The 23,140-nt window shown below is 48.3% G+C and overlaps 1 protein-coding gene across 1 annotated transcript in view; it reads right to left on the bottom strand.

Annotated features, from left to right (window-relative positions):
• The window catches only part of SLC2A9 (solute carrier family 2 member 9), a 183,988-nt gene that overhangs the window by 87,677 nt on the left and 73,171 nt on the right, over nucleotides 1-23,140 (bottom strand). Inside the window, 3 exon segments of the mRNA XM_017871794.1 lie at nucleotides 1,032-1,219; nucleotides 3,470-3,487; nucleotides 21,041-21,058. Of these exon segments, the coding sequence (XP_017727283.1) occupies nucleotides 1,032-1,219; nucleotides 3,470-3,487; nucleotides 21,041-21,058 (224 nt within the window).

Here is a 23,140-nt window from a genome sequence, read left to right as displayed (position 1 = left end):
CATCCTAGTGTTTCTGAAAATAGAACCAACAGTTGTGGAAAGGAGGTGGAACACTGTGGTTGCAGCTTTCTACGCTGCTGTTTTTCCTTCTCTGGACAGGAATGACTCCCCTTCACTCATCTTCCCTAGACACCCCCAAACGCCCTCCCTTCCCACCTTTGGGGGTACTGGGCTCATGCTTATTTAGTATAAATGCAAGCTGTCTTACCTGGGGCTCTTCGGAAGGGTGCTGGCGGCTGCCTCTTCTCCCTCCCTCTGGGTTCAGCCAGTCTCCTCTCAAGCGACATGAGTGACCTCAGAGGCAGTTTGGATGCTTTATGCAAGAATCTCCTCTACACTCCCCTACCAAGTGGTCAGCCAGCCTGTTTGCACACCTCCATAGATGGGGAGCTTGCCACCCCTAGAGGCAACCCACTCCATTTGTCCGAAGCAACAATAACAATAAAGATCCAGACTCTGCCTCCCTAAGTCTCCAACCAGGAATTCCACCTTCGAGTGCCCTCAAGGAAAAGGAGACTGCTGCGAACATCCAACCGTCTGGGAACCTCATGGAGAGACCTCCTCAGACTTCCCTGCCCATGGCAGCTCAAGCCCCAGAGCATTTCTTACTTAAAGCCTGGAGGTTTTTATCAAGCCAAAGTTGTGAGCTGAAGACAACCCAGCCAAGAGTACTTTTATTAAAATCATCTCACTGTCTCTCACTTCTGACTTCCTAATACCCGTTTTTTAAAGAACTATGACTTTTAGACATGTCTAGGGATAATTAGTGCCAGCATTTATTATGGGATATCTCTGTGGCCAGCAGCTGATCTGAACACTTTGCACGGATTGTGTCTTTCCATATCATGCGATCCCATTTTACAGATGAGGAAACTGAGGATCAGTCAACTTACACGGTTGCCTAACAGCATAGTTTGCGGTGATGACAGAGCTGAGACTTGAACCCGGGCATCCGGGCCCCAAGCCCTGAACCTCCCCGCCCTCTGATCCCTCCAGTCATTCGAGGATGCCCACCGGGCCGCGGGACTCACTGCATTGAGGCCACAGAGCTGGTAGCAGGCCATGGTGACAATCATGGTGACCACCTGTCAGCAGACGTAGTGAGCTCTCAGCAGCTCCAGCACAGACACCAGACAGATGTTCCTCTGCATGCGGCTCTCAGCCAGGACCTCCTCTACCTCTCGGGAAACATCTGCTTTACCCGAGAACGTCTGGAAGCCTGCAAACAGAAGCACACGTGGACTTTCAGCAGGGATTAGAGTGTCCATCGTGTCTAATGCTGGGCCCTACAGGGATGGGTCCCACCTCCCAGCCACATACCTTAGCTGGGGGCAGAACTTGGCAAGGGCCTTTGAAACTATGGAGTCCAAAGCCCTTGTTTAAAAATGGGAAAACAGATTTGCAGAGAGGTGCCATGATTTGCCCAGCCAGCTGAGAAAAGCTGAGAACGGGGGTGTCTTGACTGTCTCCAGTGCAAGGCAGAGCACACCCAGAGTTCAAATCCATCTATAGCATTGGGCAGGTATGCCCCTGTTCATCTTTTGTTATCATTCCTGCCTCCAATGGCTATTGTAATAATTGCATGATATCATATACATTCAACCATGGCTTGGAGCTTCCCTCACTGAAGCTCGTTTGCTGAATATTCACTAAGCGCCTCCTGTTTGCCTGGCTCATGAGTTCACCCTCATTACAGGTGTCCTGAGAGCGGTAGGATGTCACTTGGCCAGGATGCCCTGCAGTCCACACTATCGTGGAAAGAAGGATTGAGCTTAGTGACTGCAAGGTCCTTTCCATGCGACCCTCTGAGATACAAGAAAACTTGAGTGGAAATAGTCCCAAAGAGTGAATCTTCCCAAAACTCAAACCCACCCTCGTGATTTATGCCTTTTCCATGTTGAACATTGCAAACTTCCAGCCTCAGAGAATCCTTTTTTTTTTTTTAATGAAGACCTTAATTGTTCAAACCTCTGTGAATGTATGCTTGAAAGTGGGCTGACTGATTAGACCCCTGAAAGCACAATAATCAGATCATGGGGTGCTTTCGGACACAGATGCCCATACTCAGTGCTCTGATCTTTCTTCCTCCTGCAGGGAAAGGTGGCTATTGTGATGGCTCCTGAGGACAGTCCATTCCAGACACAGCAGGCAGCATCCCTAAAACAGGCTCTGCCCCTCAGGGCGTGTGAAAATGCTCTTCTTAAGCAAATGCCATTAAACTTGCTCCAGATTCTCCAAGAAGTAAGTACCCTTCCAAAGGCTTTGGAGTGTTATTTCCAGCAGAGTACTAAAAACTGTTTCAGAATGTTTTTTTTTTTATATGAACTATAAATTAATGCTTTCCCCAGCATTTATTAATGGTAAATGAGAAAAGCAGCTGAATGAGCAACATTTCTGTTTCATGCATTAAGTATAATATTTCTACTATTTCCTCAAAGTTCAAAATACAACATCCATGTGATAAAATAACTCTATACTTTTGGGGTAGAAAACCATTTATTTCCTTCATGACATGCATTTTTTTCTATTATAAAATAAGGATAACTTCATAACCTATTTTTTTTTCTCTTTTCACCATGGCTGCCAGGAAGCTCTCAGACAAATTCAGTGTTTAGGCCTTAACAGAATTTCCTGAACCAAAAAAAATCTCTCTTCTTTCTCTTAAAATTTCCTATCTTCCAGCTCCATCCAAGTCCCTGCAAAGGACATGATGTCATTCCTTTTTATGGATTCATACTATTCCATGGTGTATATGTACCACATTTTCTTTATCCAGTCTATCATTGATGGGTATTTGGGTTGATTCCATGTCTTTGCTACTGTGAACAGTGTTCAGCAAACTAACGCAGGAAAAGAAAACCGAACACCACGTGTTCTCACTTACAAGTGGCAGCTGATCAATGAGATCACATGGTCACAGGGAGGGGAGCAACACACACCGGAGCCTGTTTGGGGGCCGAGTAGGGGGAGGGAGAGCATTAGAAAAAATAGGTGATGGGTTGATGGGTGCAGGAAACCACCATGGTGCACGTTTACCTATGTGAAAAACCTGCCCATCCTGCACGTGTATCCTGGAACTTAAAAATTAAAATTAAAAAAATTCTGATCTTGTCTTAAAGCTTCAATTCAACCCTCCTATTGTATACATGTTCACAAAGTGGGTGACACTGTGTCAGAGTGACCCCCAGCCTATGAAGGAGCAAGGAGGCTGTCCAAGGGTCCAGCCATTTCTGCCCAGTGGGGGACTTCCTGCAATGCACAAGTTTCTCCAGAGCTCTCCCCTGGACTTGCCGAGACTTTGCCAGGGGCACTGTGGCCTGATAGCTCCTCCTGCCCAATTCTTCTCCTATCCTTGTCACTTCCCAGGTGTTACTCTCCATTGAAACTTCTGCACTCCTAACTCGTTCTCAGACCTGCTTCCGGGAGAACCCAAACCTGCACCAAGGACTTACCTGCCGGGGCCTCCCACACCCTTCAGCCCCTGCCTCTTGAGTGCCCTGCAGGACCCTGGCCCAAACAGGCCAGCCTTCTATTTCTCTAACTGCCAAGTAAGCCCGCCCCCCACCCCTCCATGACTCTCTCACTATTTTCAATCACTCCTAACAACGGCCTGTTGGGATTTGGGCTTGGGGTCCTCACTATTCCACATGTACCCTTTCTGGCTGAGGGCTCACAGATATTCTTTTGAAAATAGCAAACACAGAAGACTGAGCTGGAGTCCTGAGGGGGCACCAAGGAGGGGGTGTTTCAGGCTGCCAGAGAAGGCAGGGGCACTCCGGGCAGGAAACAGAAGGATGGAAAGTCGTCTCCTATTCCTGACACTAGGGTAAAGCAAGATACATTCTGTAAGGTATATGGATGTGCTTTGGTCAAGGAATAGGCCGAGGCAAACATCCGGGCCAGAATGACTCAGTGAGTTTAGGTGCACAGGTGCATACTCCACTTGTTATATAACCTGTTTCTGTAAGTTCATACTTGGCTTGGAGCCACTATTGTTTGGGAAGGTATAACTGCCCTGCTGACATGTACAGGGGCTCTTGGGCATGGCTCCACATGACTCTTGTGCAGCTGCTGGCGCCCAGAGAAAGAGATAACCAGAGCCGTCCATCTTGCAGATGGACAGAAGGGAGCCAGGGCAGGGTTCAGCACAGCACGGCATGGCACAGTTCACGCTAGTGCCCAGAGAGAGAAAGAGTTAAGCTGCTGACCCTGAAGGCAAGAGAGAGCTGGCTGTGCAGCTGAGCAGGGGAGTGGCCGGCTCAAGCAGCCAAGACAGAATGGACGGTGTACGAGAGCTGCTGATGAGAGAGCTGCTGAGTCAAACCATATTCACCTGCTTACAGCCCCCCAGGTGTTTTTTCAGCTACCTGTCCATCCACCCACCCTCCTTGGACCTCAGCTGGGGCTGGACTCTGACACATTCATCTGCACATCTGGCTCTTTCCTCAATCTGGAATGTTCTTTTGACCTTTCTGCACCTGGCTACTCACCTCATTCTTTGAACCTTATCTCAGACACCTCCAGGAAGCCTTCTCTGATGCTTTCCTGGCTGAACGGTAAGGGAGGAGCAAGCCAAGAGGGCCTTGAGTGTTTGCACGGGGATGAAGTTCCTGCCCACAGGTCACAGTCGGTGGCAAGACCAATAGTTCGGAGAGCCCCAAACGTGCCAGGCATGGGGCTTGGGAGCTGGGCATATGGTGATTAAAAAAAAAACCAACCCAGATTGTCCCATCCTCTGGTCCAGCCTCATTATCTTATGACCAACAAGGAACAAAGACAGAACCTTGTGCTTTAACTTGCGATGCGTGTTCCTTGTGTCCCTGTAGCTGGCACTGCATGCCAGCCAAGTCTCTCCTGCACATGGACAGCTTCCTATGCCCAGCACCTGTGCCTCTCTGTCTGCGGCTCTCCCTGGGCACAGGTGTATGCTCAGCCCTCAGCAGTTAACACCCCCAGGAGCAGGCCTCAGTTAATGACAAAGCTGGTGTTAACAGAGGTATGCCTGGCTTCCTCGCAGACACCTGAGTGAGTTCTATGCTGTGCCCCAGAGGTGACTGGGGGGGCGGGGTCCCAGTTGCCCACAGCTGACACCTGCTCATTGATGAACCTCAATGCCTCCTCCTCTTCCCTGTCTCATTTCCCAGCTGGGCAATTGGTGCTTCCTCGAGTCACCTCTCAAATAAACTTCCCATCCTCAAAACCTTGACTCAGGCTTTGGGGGCACCGGACAACAACCACAAAGTCACCTAAACCAGATGCCTGTGGTCACATAACCCAGACACTGCCTTCCGTGTCTGATTTGTCTGATCTAGTGACTACGCCCCTTCAGCGTCTAGAGTCCACGTGCTCCTCTGCCTGAGCCCAGGCCTGCCTTACTTCAGGCCTCAGGCTCTCCCTGCTGGGCTCATTATCCCCAGGCTAATCCCCAGGAAGACCATCGGGCCGCTCTTCAGCACACAAACCTGTGCTGTCTTGCTGCTGCCAGCAGGTCCAGTCCACATTCTCATTTTCCATGCAGAGCCTCCTCCCACAGTCCCTGTGGCATCTGGAGGCTCCCCCCATCTCTCTTGGCTGCTGCCCTGGAAAAGGCACTCATCCTCCATCCCACATACCCCCATGGCCTGGCCTCTGTGCCCTGCTCGTGCTGTTCCTTGTACCCAGAACACCCTGCCACTGTTCCCTGCCTAGGACATCGTTTTCCGAGGATCCCCTCAGCAGTCACATCTTCTAGAGACCTTCCCTGTCCCCATGATGGCTAATCACTGTCACCCTCTTATCTGGCTCGCCCTTGCACCTGTGTCTGTCTCTCTTGGGCACTTTCATTTTTGTGTGGAGTGTTCTGTCTACACACCTGCTGTGCCCACCCCTGGCAGCGCCCCCTGAACAGGGGCCATTTAAGGGATGCTGTGCTACTGTGCAAAGGGGTGGGCCTTGGAGTCAGAGCAACCTGGGCTTCACATCCAGCCCTGTCTCTGCTAGGAGACCCCGGACTAGTCACCTATTCTCTCTGCCCCATGCTTTTCTTCCACAAAACAGAAATCAAAAAAACCTACCTATGAGGTTGTTTTGGGGAATAAAATCAGTGTGTATTAAGTGTTGGCATGTAATTGGTGTTCACTGAACAATTATTATTATTTTATTTCCTCTCCGTGGAGTCTGACATAGAATGTACATCCAACCCATGTGTTTTGAATGAAATAGTGAAAATCAAGACTCAGGTGACAGGGAAGGAGAAGGAGCATGTTATAAACACGGAAGCGGGGGCAGGCTGAGCAAACAGGAACAGAGGAAAATTATGCTAGATGTCAACCAAATTGAATCAGCAGGGGGGCCAGTATCTGTTCTGTGTTCTCCCTACTGTTCCAGGCATGGTGTGGTTTTCCAATGGCAGGCTCCCCGTGGTCCTCAGACACCTTTAGAGCACAGCAGAGTGACAGACACTGATGCATGTGGGGGTGGCCCACACACGACTGCAAGAAGATGAGACTGAGCCCACCAGCCTCCCTCAGAGAGCCACGCTGTTAGCACAGGTGCCATCCTGGCCTGGAGACCCCTCCAGGTGTCTGTACACCTGCTGAGCCGGCCCCTGGGAGTGCCTCCTGAGCAAGAGCCACTTAAGGGACATTGTGGTACAGTGGGAGAGGGCAGGCCTTAGAGCTGGAGAAACCTGGGCTTCACATTGTTTCAGGGCCAATGGGTGTTCCCCAATGCAAACACACATTGTCTTGGGCCAATGGGTGCTCACCAATGCAAACACACACTGTCTCGGGGTCAATGGGTGCTCACCAATGCAAACACACATTGTCTTGGGCCAATGGGTGCTCACTAATGCAAACACACATTGTTTCGGGGCCAATGGGTGCTCACCAATGCAAACACACATTGTCTCGGGGCCAGTGGGTGCTCACCAATGCAAACAAATCCTGGCTGCACCATTTTCCATCTAGTATGATACCAGGTGAATTACTTAATGTTTCCATGCCTCAGTTTCCTTGTCTGTAAAATAAATATAATAGCATTGGTGTTGTAACCAGTGTTCAATGTTGGCACACACGAAGTCCTCAGAACAGTACCTGGCTTTTGATGAGCAAGGAGCATTATGAATATGTGTGCTATCACTGTGGGGTACTTGCTACATTCTCCCTCTCCCTTTCACCTTTAGCCTGGCAGTGGGTACAAGATGCTATAACCTTCTGTTGTGGGTTGAATTGCATCTTCATAAACATATGCTGAAGTCCTAACCCCTGGTACCTGTGAATGTGAACTTACTTGGAAATAAGACCTTTGCCCATATAATTAAGATGTAAGTTAAGAGGAAGTCATACTGTAGTAGGATGGACTCTGGATCCAATATGACTCTTGTCCTTACAAGAGGAGAAGAGACACAGATAGATACACACAGGGAGGGCAAGCGTGTGGTCACAGAGGAGAGGTTGGAGTGATGCAGCTGCAAGCCAGGGAGCGCCAAGGACTGCTGGTCACCATCGGAAGCCAGAGCATGGCCCCGCTGGCACCTGGACCTTGGACTTCTGGCCTCCAGAACTGTGAGGGAATCCATTTCTGTCGCTGTTGTTCTTGTTTTGTTTGTTTGTTTGTTTTTGGTTTTTGTTGTTGTTGTTGAGACAGAGTTCCGCTCTTGTTGTCCAGACTGCAGTGCAATGGTGCAATCTCGGCTCACTGCAACCTCTGCCTCTCAGATTCAAGTGATTCTTCTGCCTCATACTCCCAAGTAGCTGAGATTACAGGCATCCGCCACCATGCCTGGCTAATTTTTTGTATTTAGTAAAGATGGGGTTTCACCATGTTGGTCAGACTGGTCTCGAACTCCTGACCTCAGGTGATCCACCCGACGTGGCCTCCCAAAGTGCTAGGATTACAAGGCATGAGCCACCACGCCGGGGCCCATTTCTGTTGTTCTAAGCCACCAACTCATGGCACTTTGTTATGGCAGCAGTCACACTTTATCACCTCCTGCTAGAGCAAAGTGCAGAACAACCTGGAGGCCTCTTCCCTCTTGTGATCGGGGGCTCGGGATTAGAAAGGCAAAGGGACTTCGTGTGAAGCACAGGGCAATAGCCTCATATAAGTTGCATGCCCAGAGTGGCACTGAGCTTGTTCTCTCTTACACAGTGCAGGCCTCATGCTTCTAAAAATAGGAGATTTCATCAAAGCATTTATTTTTTCAACTACTAATGGAATTTAAGAGGAGGAAGTCATTGAGTTTTTAACTTAGGTTCAGTGTCTTTTTATTACCCACAGCAGTCTGATCCAAAGTAGGGTATGTACGAAGGGGTGTAGGAGGAGATACTGGGGCTCCTATTTATAGTTTTATAACATTTTGTTATGGACTGAACCTGGAATCTTCACATGGCCTATGTGAGTGGGGAGCAGAGCTCCACTGTGTGCAGAAGCTGACAGGGTGCCTTTGATCTGTCTTTTGATATATTGCTGTTTACTTGTACAATTTACCAGTTAGCAGATTTGGGAATGGTAGTATATGGTTGGAATTGAATTAACCCCAATGAATGTACAGCTGGCTTGTAAAGAATCCCCCAAAGCTGAGCATAGTAGTACATGCCTGTAGTTCCAGCTAATCTTTCTGGGAGGCTGAGGTGGGAGGATCTCTTGAGTCCAGGAGTTCGAGGCCAGCCTTAGCAACATAGCGAGACCTCATCTCAAGGAAAAAAACAAATCTCCCAAAGAAACCACAAATTAAAGGTAAAACTAACAACGCCCACACAAAGACAGACAGGACAATCAATAGCGGAACCCACCATCTCAACTCCAGGTGCAAGCCTGCTGCTAGCCTCAATGACCACTGACAGTACACTGCCTCACAGAGATGTTAAAATTCAACATGTCGTCAATCTGTTGCTTCAGGAGACAGATGACATTTTAACAGGAGTGAGAAAGTAGCAACCTTTTATAAGAAACTGTTCCATAAAAAGAGATGTGTCTGTCATGTGCTTTGGTAGACAAAGTTATGTACACAGGTCACCAATAAAAACTCTTGTATCTCAGTTGGGAGCGGTGACTTTCACCTGTAATCCCAGCACTTTTGGAGGCCAAGGCAGGCAGATCACCTGAAGTCAGGAGTTCGAGACCAGCCTGGCCAACATGGTGAAACCCCATCTCTACTAAAAATACAAAAAATTAGCCAGGCATGGTGGCAGGTGTCTGTAATCCCAGCTACTCGGGAGGCTGAGGCAGGAGAATCGCTTGAACCCGGGAGGTGGAGGTTGCAGTGAGGCGAAATTGCATCACTGCACTCCAGCCTGGGTGACAGAGAAAGACTCCATCTCAAAAACAAACAGACAAACAAACAAAAAAGTCTCGGATCTGCACATTCAAAAAGAAAACCTTGCAAGCAGTTAAAAAAAAAATTCTGTTTAAAAATATTCCAAACGAAAAGTTTCAGTAGGTTTTGCTCAATGATTATTGTTAAAATATAAAAAGGCAACATCTTCTTACTACTCAGCAAGGACAGTGGTTGATACTAAGGAAGAGGGAAATTCACTGGCCTGCATTTTCACCTCCAAAAACATTTCATTCCTGATGGACGGGATTATAGGTTGAAGCCGCTTCATCAAGTTCAGCCAGGCTTGTCACCTGCTTCCATTTGGAGCTACATCTGTTTCACGAGGTTTATTTTTGGGCTATTCACATTGCAATAACATTGGCCACCACTTGCTAAGGGTTCCCTTGTCTTTTATGCGCTCTTATTCATTTAATTCTCCTATAACTATCCCCTGAAGTAGACACAGTCAGTATTCCTACTTTGCAGGTGAGAAGATGGGAGAAGCTTGCCCATGGGCAGGGACACTGTATGCCCTCGCAGCAGAGCCTGAGACACATGCTGGGGGTGGGAAGTTTACAGGCTGGAGAGCGAGGCAGCCCAAGGTGCGTCTCGTGGAGACTTCTATGGGCAAGGGCATCGGTTCCGCGGGGCTTCTGAGCAGCACATGGAATATCTCCAGAACTGTCTCACAGGGGAGGCTGGGGCATTTATCTGCCAGCTCCTGCCCCCAGGGGTATTAACTCCCTGAAAGTCTACACTGCCCTGCAGATGTCTGAGCAGCTTCCTGGCCATGGAGAAGGCCTGAGCATTTGGAGAGGCACGTACTGCACTTAAGGTGGGCAAACATTGGCCCATACCTGAGCCCACATGGACTGTCTGCCACAGCAGGGCTGAAATTACAGTGGGCAGAGGGAGGGTGTGAGGGGGACACTAGAAGGGGCTAGTCCTGTCATTCAGCAGGGGAGTGGAGGAGCTAGGCTTAGAACCCACACCGGGGCTCCAGAAGCCATCATTTCCCCAATGTCCAGCAATGCTTCCCGGAAGCTCGGCCAGCTGGGGCTGCTACAACATCATACTACAGATGAGTGGCTTAGACAACAGGCTTCACAGTCCTGGAGGCTAGAGGTTCAAGACCAGGGTGTCCGCAGAGTCAGTTCCCTGGTGAGAGCCTCTTCCTGGCTGCAGACGCAGCCTTCTCACTTCTCAGGAGGCACCACTCTCATGATTTCATCCAGCCCTCCTCACTTCCAAAGACTCCCCTCCAAAGACCATCACTCTGGGGAGCTGAGTCTTCCAGATAGAAATGAGGGGTGGGGAAGGAGCACAAACATTCAGACCATGACAGGAACTTGGAATCAGACCCTTCAGAGCGTTGCAATGCTGTCTTCCCCTCCAAGCCTGCCTGTCTCTCTCCCCTCCCCTCTCCTTCCTCCCTTCCACCTTTCCTCCCCTCTCTCTCAATCTCATCTGAAATTGAAAGTCACTCATCCCACTCTCTGGCCTTCACCCAACCTTCCCTTCACCATCACATCACTTTCATCAGAGCAAGACGGATATCTGTGTTGCAAGTTCAGCAGATGCCAGGTCTTCCCCTAAAGATGGGTGGAAGGAAATGTAGCTCCTCACAGGCCCAGGGTGAAAAAGAGGGCAGGAGGGAGAGCCAGAAAGTCCTCTTTGTGCTTCCAACATGTCACAGAATTGGTGCTAAACTTGCAATTGCCTGTAGTGCAGCGTTGGGCGTGTGCTGTGTCTGGTAAGTGGCCACACCTGTGCTGGGTCCTGTCCTCACAGTCCTGTCAGCTCGGGCCAGTGCTTGCATTAGGTAAGGCTCGTGGCAGATGCTTCATGGAAGAGGCTGGTTTTCCTCTGCGTCTAGAATGCAGAGTTGCTCACACCATGCTGGATGAAGGTAATGAGCCTTACTCATATTTGCAGATGTCTAGTCTGGAGAAAGGAGTCTCCCAAGAGGAGATGCCTGGATTGGATTTGCTTTCCTTGGCTCTGACGTCAGAACAAGGCCCCAGGCAAGAGCTCTGATGTGTGGGACCACAAGGAAGAACTGCCTGATGGATGTGTCCAAGGACGAACGTGTTTTTTGAGCAGAGTTCCCCATCCCTGAAGGTGTCGAGAGGAGCCTGGTGACCACCTGTCAAGCATATTGTGGAAGGGACCCAGGCATTGGAGAAGAAGATGAACACCAGGGTCTCTAAAGCAAGCCCAGAACCCCAGATGTATGCAGGCTGTGTAGATGATTGGGAGGAGATGGGGCAATGTCACCCATGGGGTGGGAGGGGACAGAGCTGACACCTCCAGTTTAAACTGGCTGCCCTTGGAGAGAGAGGAAATGGCCTGGGAAATTGCTATCTATCAGCCCCTTTAAAAAATACGTGAGCTTATGGAAGGTAACTGTCTCAGAGGAGTTCATTCTCTTGACTCTCCAAGTCATTTAACAATAGTTCATCCAAGCCCTACCCTCTGAGTGCATGTTCCCCACATTCTCCCTTCAACTTGAAAGTAAGAGGCCTTCCTATGGCTCACACCTCATGCATATTCCTAGCCATGTTCTAATCACTAACTCCAAAGAACTTGAAAGAGGAATGAGAAATTGCATTTCCCAGCTGGGAAAAAAAAAAAAAAACCAACCCTCTGGGTAGCATGGCAAACTCCTGGATTGGGAGAGGGAGCTGTTACATAATCAGATCTTGCCCCAATTACAGATTCAACTTTATTCAAGAAGAGTCAAGAGACACCGAGCAGGGAAGAAGAGGCTAAGGTTTATTGTGTACCTACTGTGCGCCAGGCTTTGTGTGAGGTGTCTTACAGAAACAGCCCTTCAAGGTGAGTGTATTTCAGTCCATGGAGCTTCAGGGAGGTGAGGAAATGTGCCAAAGGTTGCCCAGGTGAAGAGTGAGGAGTTCATGCTCTGATCTAGATCTGTCTGATCTTTCTTTCCACACACCTCAAAAGAAACCTCACGGCTGAGAGGCTAAGGAGCCAAGTTCAGCTCATTTGCATTATCTAGCAGCTTGAGAGAGCTTGCTGTGCAGCCGGGATGGGGTGAAAAGATCCACTGTGTTAAGGGAAGAACAAGGAACAGTTTCTGCTCCCAGGAGGTCTCTAGTGAGAGAAAGACATGACTCACTACCACTTGAGTCGGTGGGGCTTGATGCAGGAACTGTAGGAGCCTCATAAAACCCCTGACGCTCAGTGCTCTCATTGCATTTAACAGACAAGGAAACTGAGGCTCAGAGGGATGAAGTGCCTTAGCTGACGTTTCACCCCTGTGCCCACAGGGTCCTTGTGTGACTTGGGAAGTCACTTGACAGCTAAAATCTCAGTTCTCTTTTGTAAGGAATTAGAGTCAATATCAACACGAACAAGACTACCAACATTTATGGAGGGATGCTCTGGATTTGGGGGGGGGGTTACTTGTAAGAATCAGGTGACATGGTGGATATGTGGTGATAAGTCCAGGGATTATCCCCTACGAACAACAGCTGTGGGAGGTGGAAGCAACAGTGGAAGCACTTGTCAGAAATAAATAAACAGAGCCAGGTGTGGTGGCTTGTGCCTGTAATCCCAGATACTTGGGAGGCTAAGGCAGGAGGATTGCTTGAGCCCAGAAGTTCAAGACCAGCCTGGGAAACATAGTGAGACGCCGTCTCAAAAAACACCCAAAACCAACCAACCTTACAAACCCCAAATAAACAACCACCAAAACCAGGTATCCTCCCTGGTCAGCATCTGCCCCAGCCAGCCACATGTATTCACGGGCTTATGGTCAACCCTCCATTTATGCATGGGTTTCCGCTCTGTCTCCCTTCACTGAGTTCATGCCAACTCATCTACCAGCTTAGCTGACGCCTTCTCCAGGAAGCTCTCCCTGAACTCCCCCTGTTAATCCACTTAGCGTTCTCAGCTCCTCCCTTTGCAGCTCCTGGTCCAGGGCGACCCCAGACTCATCTATGGGGCACCTGGTTTCCGTCCTGTCAAGGTCCCTGGCTGACCCCATGCTTGGGCACTCAGGGGCCCTGTCTGGTTTTGCCCCATATTTTATCCCCAGGGCTTAACATGGTGCCCAGTATTCAACAGAAACTCAATGAGTATGTGGATGTTGAGTGAGTGGTGGCTCTGGAAGGTTCCTGACAACTCAGACTATATTACAATGGCCTTCTGCAGGCTGCAGTTCAGTCTCCTTCTGCTCTCCTGAGGATCCTCTAAGGAAATAAACCATAGAGAGAGGTCTTTTGCAGTTGTTTTAACTTTAGTTCAAAACCTGTCTGTGATGCATCCCAGTACCACCCGTGGAGGGCCCCTTGTAATACATGATTTTGGGAGTTGACTACATGTTTCTTCTGGTAAGTTGATCTGTTACTTATAAAGGGAGAGTCTGTGGAGGAACCAGTTCCTACTCTTGCCCTGGCTACCAGGAAGCTCAGAGAGTAATTTAGTGCCTCTTTCTGGAAAATATGGAAATACTTCTTGCAATCTAGTCAATTTCTATGTAAAGTGGTAAGCTCTTTGTGTGAATTAAGTCATTTAAATGTTCAAAACAATCTAATGAGATTAGTACCACAGACAGGGAAACCATGCTAAAGCCATGCATAGCTAGAAAATGGAAATGCAGGGATGAGAATGTAAGCAACTTGGCTCCAAAAATCTAGGCTCCTGTGTTATTGCTTGGTAGCTCTGTTAAATTCCATAGGGATCTTCTTTCTTCTAGGACCCTGGGTTTAGTCTATAAACACACATACACACACGCATACACATATACACACAGTTTTACATATATAACCACATATGCATATACACACATATATGTACACACATAAACACATACACACATGCACTTATACACAGAGATACACACATACACACAGATACACCCATGCATTAGTTCATTCTCACACTGCTATAAAGAAATACCCGAGACTGGGTAATTTATAAAGAAAGGAGGATTAATTAACTCAGAGTTCCACATGGCTGTAGAGGCCTCAGGAAACTTACAATGATGGCAGAAGGCACCTCTTCACAAGGCAGCAGGAGAGAGAATGAGGGCCAGCAGGGAAAATGTCAGACACTTATAAAACCATCAGATTGCATGAGAACTCACTCACTATCATGAGAACAGCATGGGGGAAACCGCCCCCCCCACCATGATTCAATCATCTCCCACCGAGTCCTCCCACACAACATGTGAGGATTATGGGGGCTATAATTCAAGATGAGATTTGGGTGGGGACACAGCGAAACCATATCAGCACATATATACACACATAAACATACACATACACTGCACACACACACACAACTGCACCGCCAGCTGCCTTGATTTTGTACTGAATTTCTATAAAGTGGAAGAAGTCAATAATCCTTGTGAAAACAAGGAGAAAGAGGCCCCTCATGTGTGGCCTGGGCAAGGCCACTTGACCTTTAACTTCCAGGTTCTTCATCTCTAAGGTGAAGACCACCCATGGCCAGGCATCTGGACAGCTTTGCCTCCCATATGCTAAATAGAAGGAATTGGAAGAGCTATTTGCACACTTGCGCCAATAAGCCATTGACCTGGGAGCAGAAGGCTAAGGGTGGCGACTGACTAGCAGGCTAGAAACAAATCGAGTCACCATCAGATGCATCACCACACTGAAGGGGTCTGAGCGGGCAGGCCTTCCCCCTGAACTTGGCCCAAAGCTCCTGCTCCACTGGGGGCATGGGGAGTGGTGATGACAAGAAGAGTGGACCTCGGGCCAGGAAAAAGGGTTCAGTCCCGGCTCAGCCACTGGCCTGCCCAGTGGCCTCAAAGTGCTCACCTCTCTGCAAAATGAAAGGGTTGCACTGGCATTGGCTCATTTCTAATTTCTGAAGCCTAAAAGAAGCTCCTCACCCCGGGTCAGCTCAGCTACTCTCCTCCAGTCACATTCCATTTGTGTTCAACTTTGTCCCTTTTGGGTCATACCATGCATATCCCAGATTCTGTGGTCTTACAGAGCCAGCTTTGTTGCCAGGTGAGTTTCAGTTCAGGAACTGGTCTCACCACTTGCTAACTGAGTGACCTTTGCTGGGTTATGCCAACCTGCCAAGTCTCTATTTTCTCATCTGTAAAGTGGGGGTAAGAACACAAATCTCTTAAGACTCAGAGAATGCCACAGTGGGTGAGTCAACAGAATGCAGCTGTATGCCACAGGGCCTTGGCACGGGACAAGCCCCACTCCTGCCTCTTCTCACGCCACTGCATAGATTGAGGACGCCCTCCACCTGGGTTTTAAGGAGGCTTCATCGGTTTGTTCCTTCAACACATATTTATTGAGCATGCATTATATACCAAAAGACAGTTCTCTGTGAACCCTAACCTCAGTTCCTAGTACTTGGGATTTGACTTTGTAGAAAGGTTTGTAGAGTGCATTGTTGGTCTCCGTGTTTAGCTAAAACTGCTTTGGACTGGGGCCTCTGTAAACATGAAGAGGCTGCACCTTCACTGAACACTTTGTAAGCATTTGACAATCTGGTTCTTTCCCTCCCAGAACACTTTCAAATATCCCTGCCTGGATAGCCTTCCCTGCCACATGGAGAGTGACTGCAGGGAGACCTGAAATGAGAAATGAGAATGACATATGTATATATATATACACATATATACACACACACATATATATATGCCTTGCCTGACTTGGAAAATCTCTATTATGAGGAAACCGCTCCAGAACAGAGGTAGAAACTATCAAGACAGAAACATCACAGAAGACCCAAAGCAATGATCTGAAATATTTCCCTTGTAAAAACGGTGCTTTCTCTCTCTTTCTCCATGCCTGCTTCTCCTCTGGGTGAAATTGCTTCATGTTCCCACAGCAAGTAAGTCTCCATCTGATTGCTATAAACACCTCCAAGAATGTACCACAGAGCTTTAAGCAGCAGCATGCTACAGTCTGTACTTAGCCTTTGGTATACTTTGGTTTTCTTTATTCATGCAACAATTATTTAGTAAGTAAATGCCTATTGTATGCCAGGCACTGCTCTAGGTGCTGGGGTTTCAGTAACAAGTAAAACAGGAAAAGTGTCCCTCCTTGTATGGAACTTTTCATCCTCATGGAGGGGAGTGATACTAAGCAAATTAATTTATAACCATATCATTTCAGGTCATAATGAGGGCTAAAAAGAAAAATAAATCAGGATAAGTGGCAGTGAGAACAGGGGACACTGAGCTACGGCAGCTGGGGGAGATGTTTTGAGAAGATGCAATTTCGCTAGAGACCTAAAGAAAGTGAGGGAGGTGTGGGTCGTGCAGACATCTGGGGAAAGAGCCTTCCAGGTGAAGGAGCCAGTGCACAGGTGCTGAGATGAAATATGCTGACAGCATCCCGCCATTTATGAGCTTGTTGCATTTGCCTTATTGGGACTCAGCCCCACAACCACCCTTTTAGAACTCTTTTGTGTCATGGGGGCTAGAAGCCTACAAACTGCATGTCCTTACTCCCTATAAATGACCTCTCCTTACTCCCATGCTAGCAGAATCCTGTTTGATTCCAGCAGTGAGATGCACTGATGCATGGCTGAGTGTTGGAGGAAAAAAGGACCTCTTCTACTAGTCAAAGCTCCAGCACCATCAGCTGTGGCTCCTGGTTAGCCTCAGAGGCTGTGGTTCCCACGTCATCTGTGCCAAGAACATCAGCCATGTCAGCCAGAGCAGCTCCAGCATCTGCCTTACTGCCACGGTCATGCTTCCAGTAGTGTCAGTAAGAGATGGGACCAGTTCTTGAACCCAAACTCACCTGGCATCAAAACTGGCTCTGTAAGACTACAGAATCTGGGATATGCATGGTGTGCCCCAAAAAGGAGGACAAAGTTTGACACAAATGGAATGTGACTGGAGGAGAGTAGCTGAACTCAGCCTCGGCAAAGAGGAGCTTCTTTTAGTCTTCAGAAATTAGAAGTGAGCCAATGCCAATTCAACCCTTTCGTTTTGCAGAGAGGTGAGCACTTTGAGGCCACTGGGCAGTCCAGTCGCTGACCTGGGACTGAGCCCTTTCTCCTGGAAAGGGGAGGGAGGATGAACACGCGGGCTCCAGGGTAACTCTGCCCAACTCCTTTTGTTCCCCCAGCTCTACTGGCACCTCTGTAACCATTTCCTGGCATCCAGTGCCTCTCTGAAATATTATTTCCACTTCCCTGGGTGGAGCATTGACCAATGCACTAGCTCTGTGACCTTGACTTTTCCTCGCTGAGTCTTTGTCTCCTCATATATAAAGCAAAAGGTAGAAATTCTGTAGGCTTTTTAGGGGGTTGAGGACTAAGGTAATGGTTGCCACGTACCTAGTTCTTTACACTTCCTCTTGCTGCTACAGTAAATTACAGTGGAGATTTACCATATTCTAGTTCTGGAGGTCAGAATCTGAAGCAGGTGTCACTGAATTAAAATTGGGTGTTGCAGGGCTGTTTTCCTTCTGCAGGCTCTAGGGAGAATCTGCCTGCTTGTCTTTTCCAGCTCCTGTGGTCCACCTGCATTCCTTGGCTCCTGGTCCCTTTCCTCCATCTTCAGTGCCAGCAACCTTGGGCCAACTCCTTCTCAGACTGCCACTTGTCTGGTTCTCTCTCCCTTTGCCTCCTTTTTCCACTTATAAGAACCCTTGTGATTACATTGGGCTTACCCTGGTAGTCCAGGACTACTCATTCCAAAGTCAGCTGATGAGCAGCCTTAATTCCATCTGTGACCTTAACTCCATCTGTGGCCCTAATTCCTTCATCATGTCACCTAACATATTGACAGGTTCTGGGAAGAAGGAAGTGGACATCTTTCAAGGTGGGGTGGAGGTCATTATTCTGCCTCCCACACTAGTATGTAAGAGGAACTCAAAGAAAGGAAGCCATGAAATTTCCCAGTCGAATCCCCTCTTTGTACAAAGCAAAATTCACAGCTTTGTCTGCCCACTGCACCACTCCACCTGGGTAAGCACAGAAATGATGGCAAGTAGATGAAGACACTATGTGTCTATTGGGGCCACTGGAGCAGATGCTTCCCTGGGTAGCTTGACACTTTCTTGACCACAGATGACTTTTTATTTTTTCTCACACTACTTTGCCCTGACTCTTGTGCCCCAAAACAGCTGTATCCCTAAGACATTGTCTGATGGCAGAACAAGAATCCTCACTGTTCCTGGAGGAAGTTTCCATCCTGACAGAGGCCTGAGATTGATGCTGAAAGAGTCCTTTGATACCATCCAGCCCTACCCTGGCCACGAGCAGATGAGGAAACAGTCATCTGGAGAGATGCATGATGGCCAGTTAGTAGCAGAGCTGGATTTACCACGGGGAAATTTTAATTTTATTTTACTTTAAGTTCCAGGATACATGTGCAGAATGTGCAGGTTTGTTACATAGGTAAACATGTGCCATGGCCATTTGCTGCACCTATCAACCCGTCATCTAGGTTTTAAGTCCTGCATGCATTAGCTATTTGTCCTAATGCTCTCCCTCCCCTCGCCCCTACCCACAGGCCCTGGTGTGTGTTGTTCCTCTCCCTGTGTCCATGTGTTCTCATCGTTCGGCTCCCACTTATGAGTGAGAACATGCGGTGTTTGGTTTTCTGTTCCTGTGTTAGTTTGCTGAGGACAATGGCTTTCAGCTTCATCCATGTCCATGCAAAGGGTATGATCTAATTCCTTTTTATGGCTGCATAGTATTCCGTAGTGTATATGTACCATATTTTCTTCATCCAGTCTATCATTAATGGGCATTTGGATTGGTTCCATGTCTTTNCAGATGAGGAAACAGTCATCTGGAGAGATGCATGATGGCCAGTTAGTAGCAGAGCTGGATTTACCACGGGGAAATTTTAATTTTTATTTTACTTTAAGTTCCAGGATACATGTGCAGAATGTGCAGGTTTGTTACATAGGTAAACATGTGCCATGGCCATTTGCTGCACCTATCAACCCGTCATCTAGGTTTTAAGTCCTGCATGCATTAGCTATTTGTCCTAATGCTCTCCCTCCCCTCGCCCCCTACCCACAGGCCCTGGTGTGTGTTGTTCCTCTCCCTGTGTCCATGTGTTCTCATCGTTCGGCTCCCACTTATGAGTGAGAACATGCGGTGTTTGGTTTTCTGTTCCTGTGTTAGTTTGCTGAGGACAATGGCTTTCAGCTTCATCCATGTCCATGCAAAGGGTATGATCTAATTCCTTTTTATGGCTGCATAGTATTCCATGGTGTATATGTACCATATTTTCTTCATCCAGTCTATCATTGATGGGCATTTGGATTGGTTCCATGTCTTTGCTATTGTGAACAGTGCTGCAATAAACATATGTATGCATGTGTCTTTATAGTAGAATGATTTATATTCCTTTGGGTATATGCCCAGTAATGGGATTGTTGAGTCAAACGGTATTTCTGTTTCTAGATCCTTGAGGAATCGCCACACTGTCTTCCACAATGGTTGAACTAATTTACATTCCCACCAACAGTGTAAATAAAAGTGTTCCTACTTCTTACTGGGGCGGGTTTGAACCCACTTAGTGCTCATTCTGTGCCATCTCATTGTCCCTCGGAGGGGGAACAATGACACTTATAACCACCTGCTGTGGGAGCCTGTGGGTGGTGACAGAGCCCGAACACCTGCTTCCAGGAGCCTTGGGCCTGACACTAGTCCCTGTCCCTACGTGCCCTGGTTCTGACCTCAGAACCTGGAGCTGGCCTGTTCTTAGAGAGCATCTTGTTCCACTTCTGATGGTACAGGTGGGGAAACATAGCCCAGAGAGGTGTTGTGACCAAGCCAGAACTCCTGACCCCTGCCCAGTGTGCAACACCCAGACCCCACAGTCTCTCTGCACCTGCCATGTGGAAGGACTCAACAAGACTGATGTCCAAGAAGTCATTGGTGAGGAAGCCCAGAAAATGCCACATGTTGTTTTAGGGTGTGTGCCCCTGAACATTTGCTCCCAGCACTGTCTCGCCTGCAGACGTGCCCAGCCAAACCTGATGGGTCCCAGGGCCTCACGTTGGGGGCTTAACAGTTTCCATTTCACTATTTCCTGCAGGAAGCTCTGTGGCTCATAAAACATTAAAATGAGCATTGCTGCCATTTCATGAAATGCCCAGCCTGTGAAGAATGGGTTAAGGGATTTTGGGAAGCTGTTGTGTCTAAACCCACCAGGCACATCTGGGAGGCACATCCATGAATCTCCTTCCTCATTAGCAAGGCAGCTCTTCACCCTAGGCCCCAGGATGGGGCAACTGTCTTATGCTGCCTCCTGATAGAAATTGGAGCCCTTCTGCCAGAATCCCATTGCTATGGGTGGAATGTTTGTGTCCCCCCAGAAGTAAAAAGTTGAAAATGAATCCCCAAACTGATGGTATCAGGAGGTGGGGCCTTTGTGGAGGTGATCAGGTCAATGGGACAGAGTCCTCATGAACCAGATTCGTGCCTTTATAAAAGAGAATTACAAAGCACTCTCACATACATGATCTGATATGATCATTTCTGTGGGCCCTGGAGATAAACATTTGTGTTATTCACAGGCAAGAAAACTAAGCCTTTGTCTGAGATAATGGGCAGCTTGCCTGAGTCACACAGCTGCGGTGTGGGGAAGATGGGGCTGGGCCCCAGCTCTGCTAACTCTCAGCTAACCCTGGGTCACATGCTGTGACACACGGTAGGCCTTCCAGAGAACCAGGGAGCATCAGGATACCAGCAACGACATTACCAGGTACAAAGAGGGGAAGAAAAGTGTGTCAACTTCATGGCTGACACCCGAATGTTTCTCCAGCACTGTCATGGCTAAGAAGAATATTTAGATGAATGCCTGGAGCAGCAGGTGTCTGCTGGATGTCTGCATGTGTGCTGGTTCCAGCTTCAGAAGGGGCGGGAAGGTGCTCGGCATGCTAGAGGGAGGAGAAATCGGGGCACCAGGGGCATCTAAGAAAGTAGAGGGGATGATAAGCAGAGATGACAGGGAGAGGAAAGAGAAGGCTGTGAGTGGCAGGATGGAGTGACTCCCCCACCACCCTGAAATCTTTGATATGGTCTCTAAACACTCGAGTGATCTGTTGTACATGGGTACTGTTGTTTTTGAGAAAATCAAAGAAGGTACTGAATTTCAAGTTGGGACTATCATGGTCATCCCAAGAGCAACAGAACTGGTCCTCAAGAAGCAGAGGAGACTCAAAGCACAGGGATGCTCCGAATGGTAAAGAAATGTTGAGCTTCCTTCCCTGTGCTGTGGAATTGAAGGTACAGTTGAGAGCTTCCTCCCAGCTCTCAGGGGTGCAGAGACCCCCAGCAATCTCAGAGGTTGCACAGGTATGGCACCCACCACAGGCACAACATAGAAAACATCCTCTGCTTTGGTGAAACCCTCAGCAATTCTCTAAATCTAAAGTACGGCTGGTCCTTACAGCAAGAGTTGCTTGCTCTTTAGAATGAAGTGTGTGAGCAATTTCCACACACTGAGGGCTGGAGGCTTTGGTAGGGTGGTCTCCGAGCTGTGTTTTCCCAACCCTTTTTGGCCCTTGGGTTTTCCGTAGGAGACACTTGTCTCTGTGGGCTGCTGTTTCTTCGCTCAGCACCCCGTCCCAACAAGTCGTCTCTCTAGCCAGGGAAAAGGGAGTCCTGGGGCGTAGCTAGTCCGTGGGCCAAAATGAGGAGAGCCTCAGAGGCCACCTGTCTTGGCTCACATCTTAGAAAAGAAGCAGAGCAACAGTGGGGGAGGAGGGCGCTGGTCTTCCGGAAGCAGGTGACTGTGCCAGCAGAGACCAAGGGAAGACCTCCGAGGGAGTGCGTCCCCTCCTCCCTTTGCCTGGTTTAGGAAATGGGGACATCTTTATCATTGGTGAGCATGGAACATTACACAGGGTGATATCAAGGGTGAGCATGGAACATTACACAGCCCCTCTTCTTTCCTCAGTTATCTCCAGGTGGGTAGAGGTGAGCTGAGGGCCTCCAGACAAGGCCACCACAGATGGCAGGGCCTGCGGAGCTAGCTGATCACCCCATGGCCTCCTTCCTGGGGTCTGCCTTGGTTGTTGGTGGGTGCATTTGGTGCACAGGGGAGGGAGTAAGGGAGGAGTTTACCTCTGTTGCCTCTCCCTCACCAAGAGCCTACAAAGCACAGAGCCCAGCTCCCTCATGCATCAATGGCCTCCGTTTGTGTCTGCCTTTACCTAGGCCTGCCCGTATCTATGATGTCTACACTTCTGTGATCACACAGATTCTTTTTATGTTCTCTTTGTTCCCCTCCAAACATTATATCCTAAGCATGCCTTCATAACGCTACAATCATCTGTAATAGTTTGTTAAATAAGTGAATAAAATTGGCATTGGGATATCATTTTCAGTTTTTTGGTTTTTTTTTTTTTTTTTAGACAGTCTTACTGTGTCGTGCGGCTGCAGTGCAGTGGTGCAATCTCGGCTCACTGCAACCTCTGCCTCCCGGGTTCAAGCGATTCTCCTGCCTCAGCCTCCTAAGTAGCTGAGATGACAGGCACGCACCACCACACCCGGCTAGTTTTTATATTTTTAGTAGAGATGGGGTTTCACCACATGGTGGTCAGGCTGGTCTCAAACTCCTGACCTCAGGTGATGTGCCTGCCTCGGCCTCCCAAAGTGCTGGGATTATAGGCGTAAGCCACCATGCCGGGCCTCATTTTCAGTTTTAAGTAAATACACGATTACTTACCTAACTGTTCTTAGATGAAATTGATGCAAATCTGAAATTTAACCCTGCCTTAACATATAAAGTCATAATATTTCAGGAGAAATTTTCTGTGTCTCCAACCCATGGATCCATAGCCCCAAAATCCCTTACCCCATTTTTTTTTTTTGCTATTTTTTTTTTTTTTTTTTTTTTTTTTT

Source organism: Rhinopithecus bieti, unplaced genomic scaffold (genome assembly GCF_001698545.2).
Source record: "Rhinopithecus bieti isolate Rb0 unplaced genomic scaffold, ASM169854v2 scaffold_865, whole genome shotgun sequence".
NCBI lineage: Eukaryota > Metazoa > Chordata > Mammalia > Primates > Cercopithecidae > Rhinopithecus > Rhinopithecus bieti.
The sequence above is the reverse complement of the archived record's forward strand: the minus strand, read 5'-3'. Positions and strand labels throughout refer to the sequence as shown.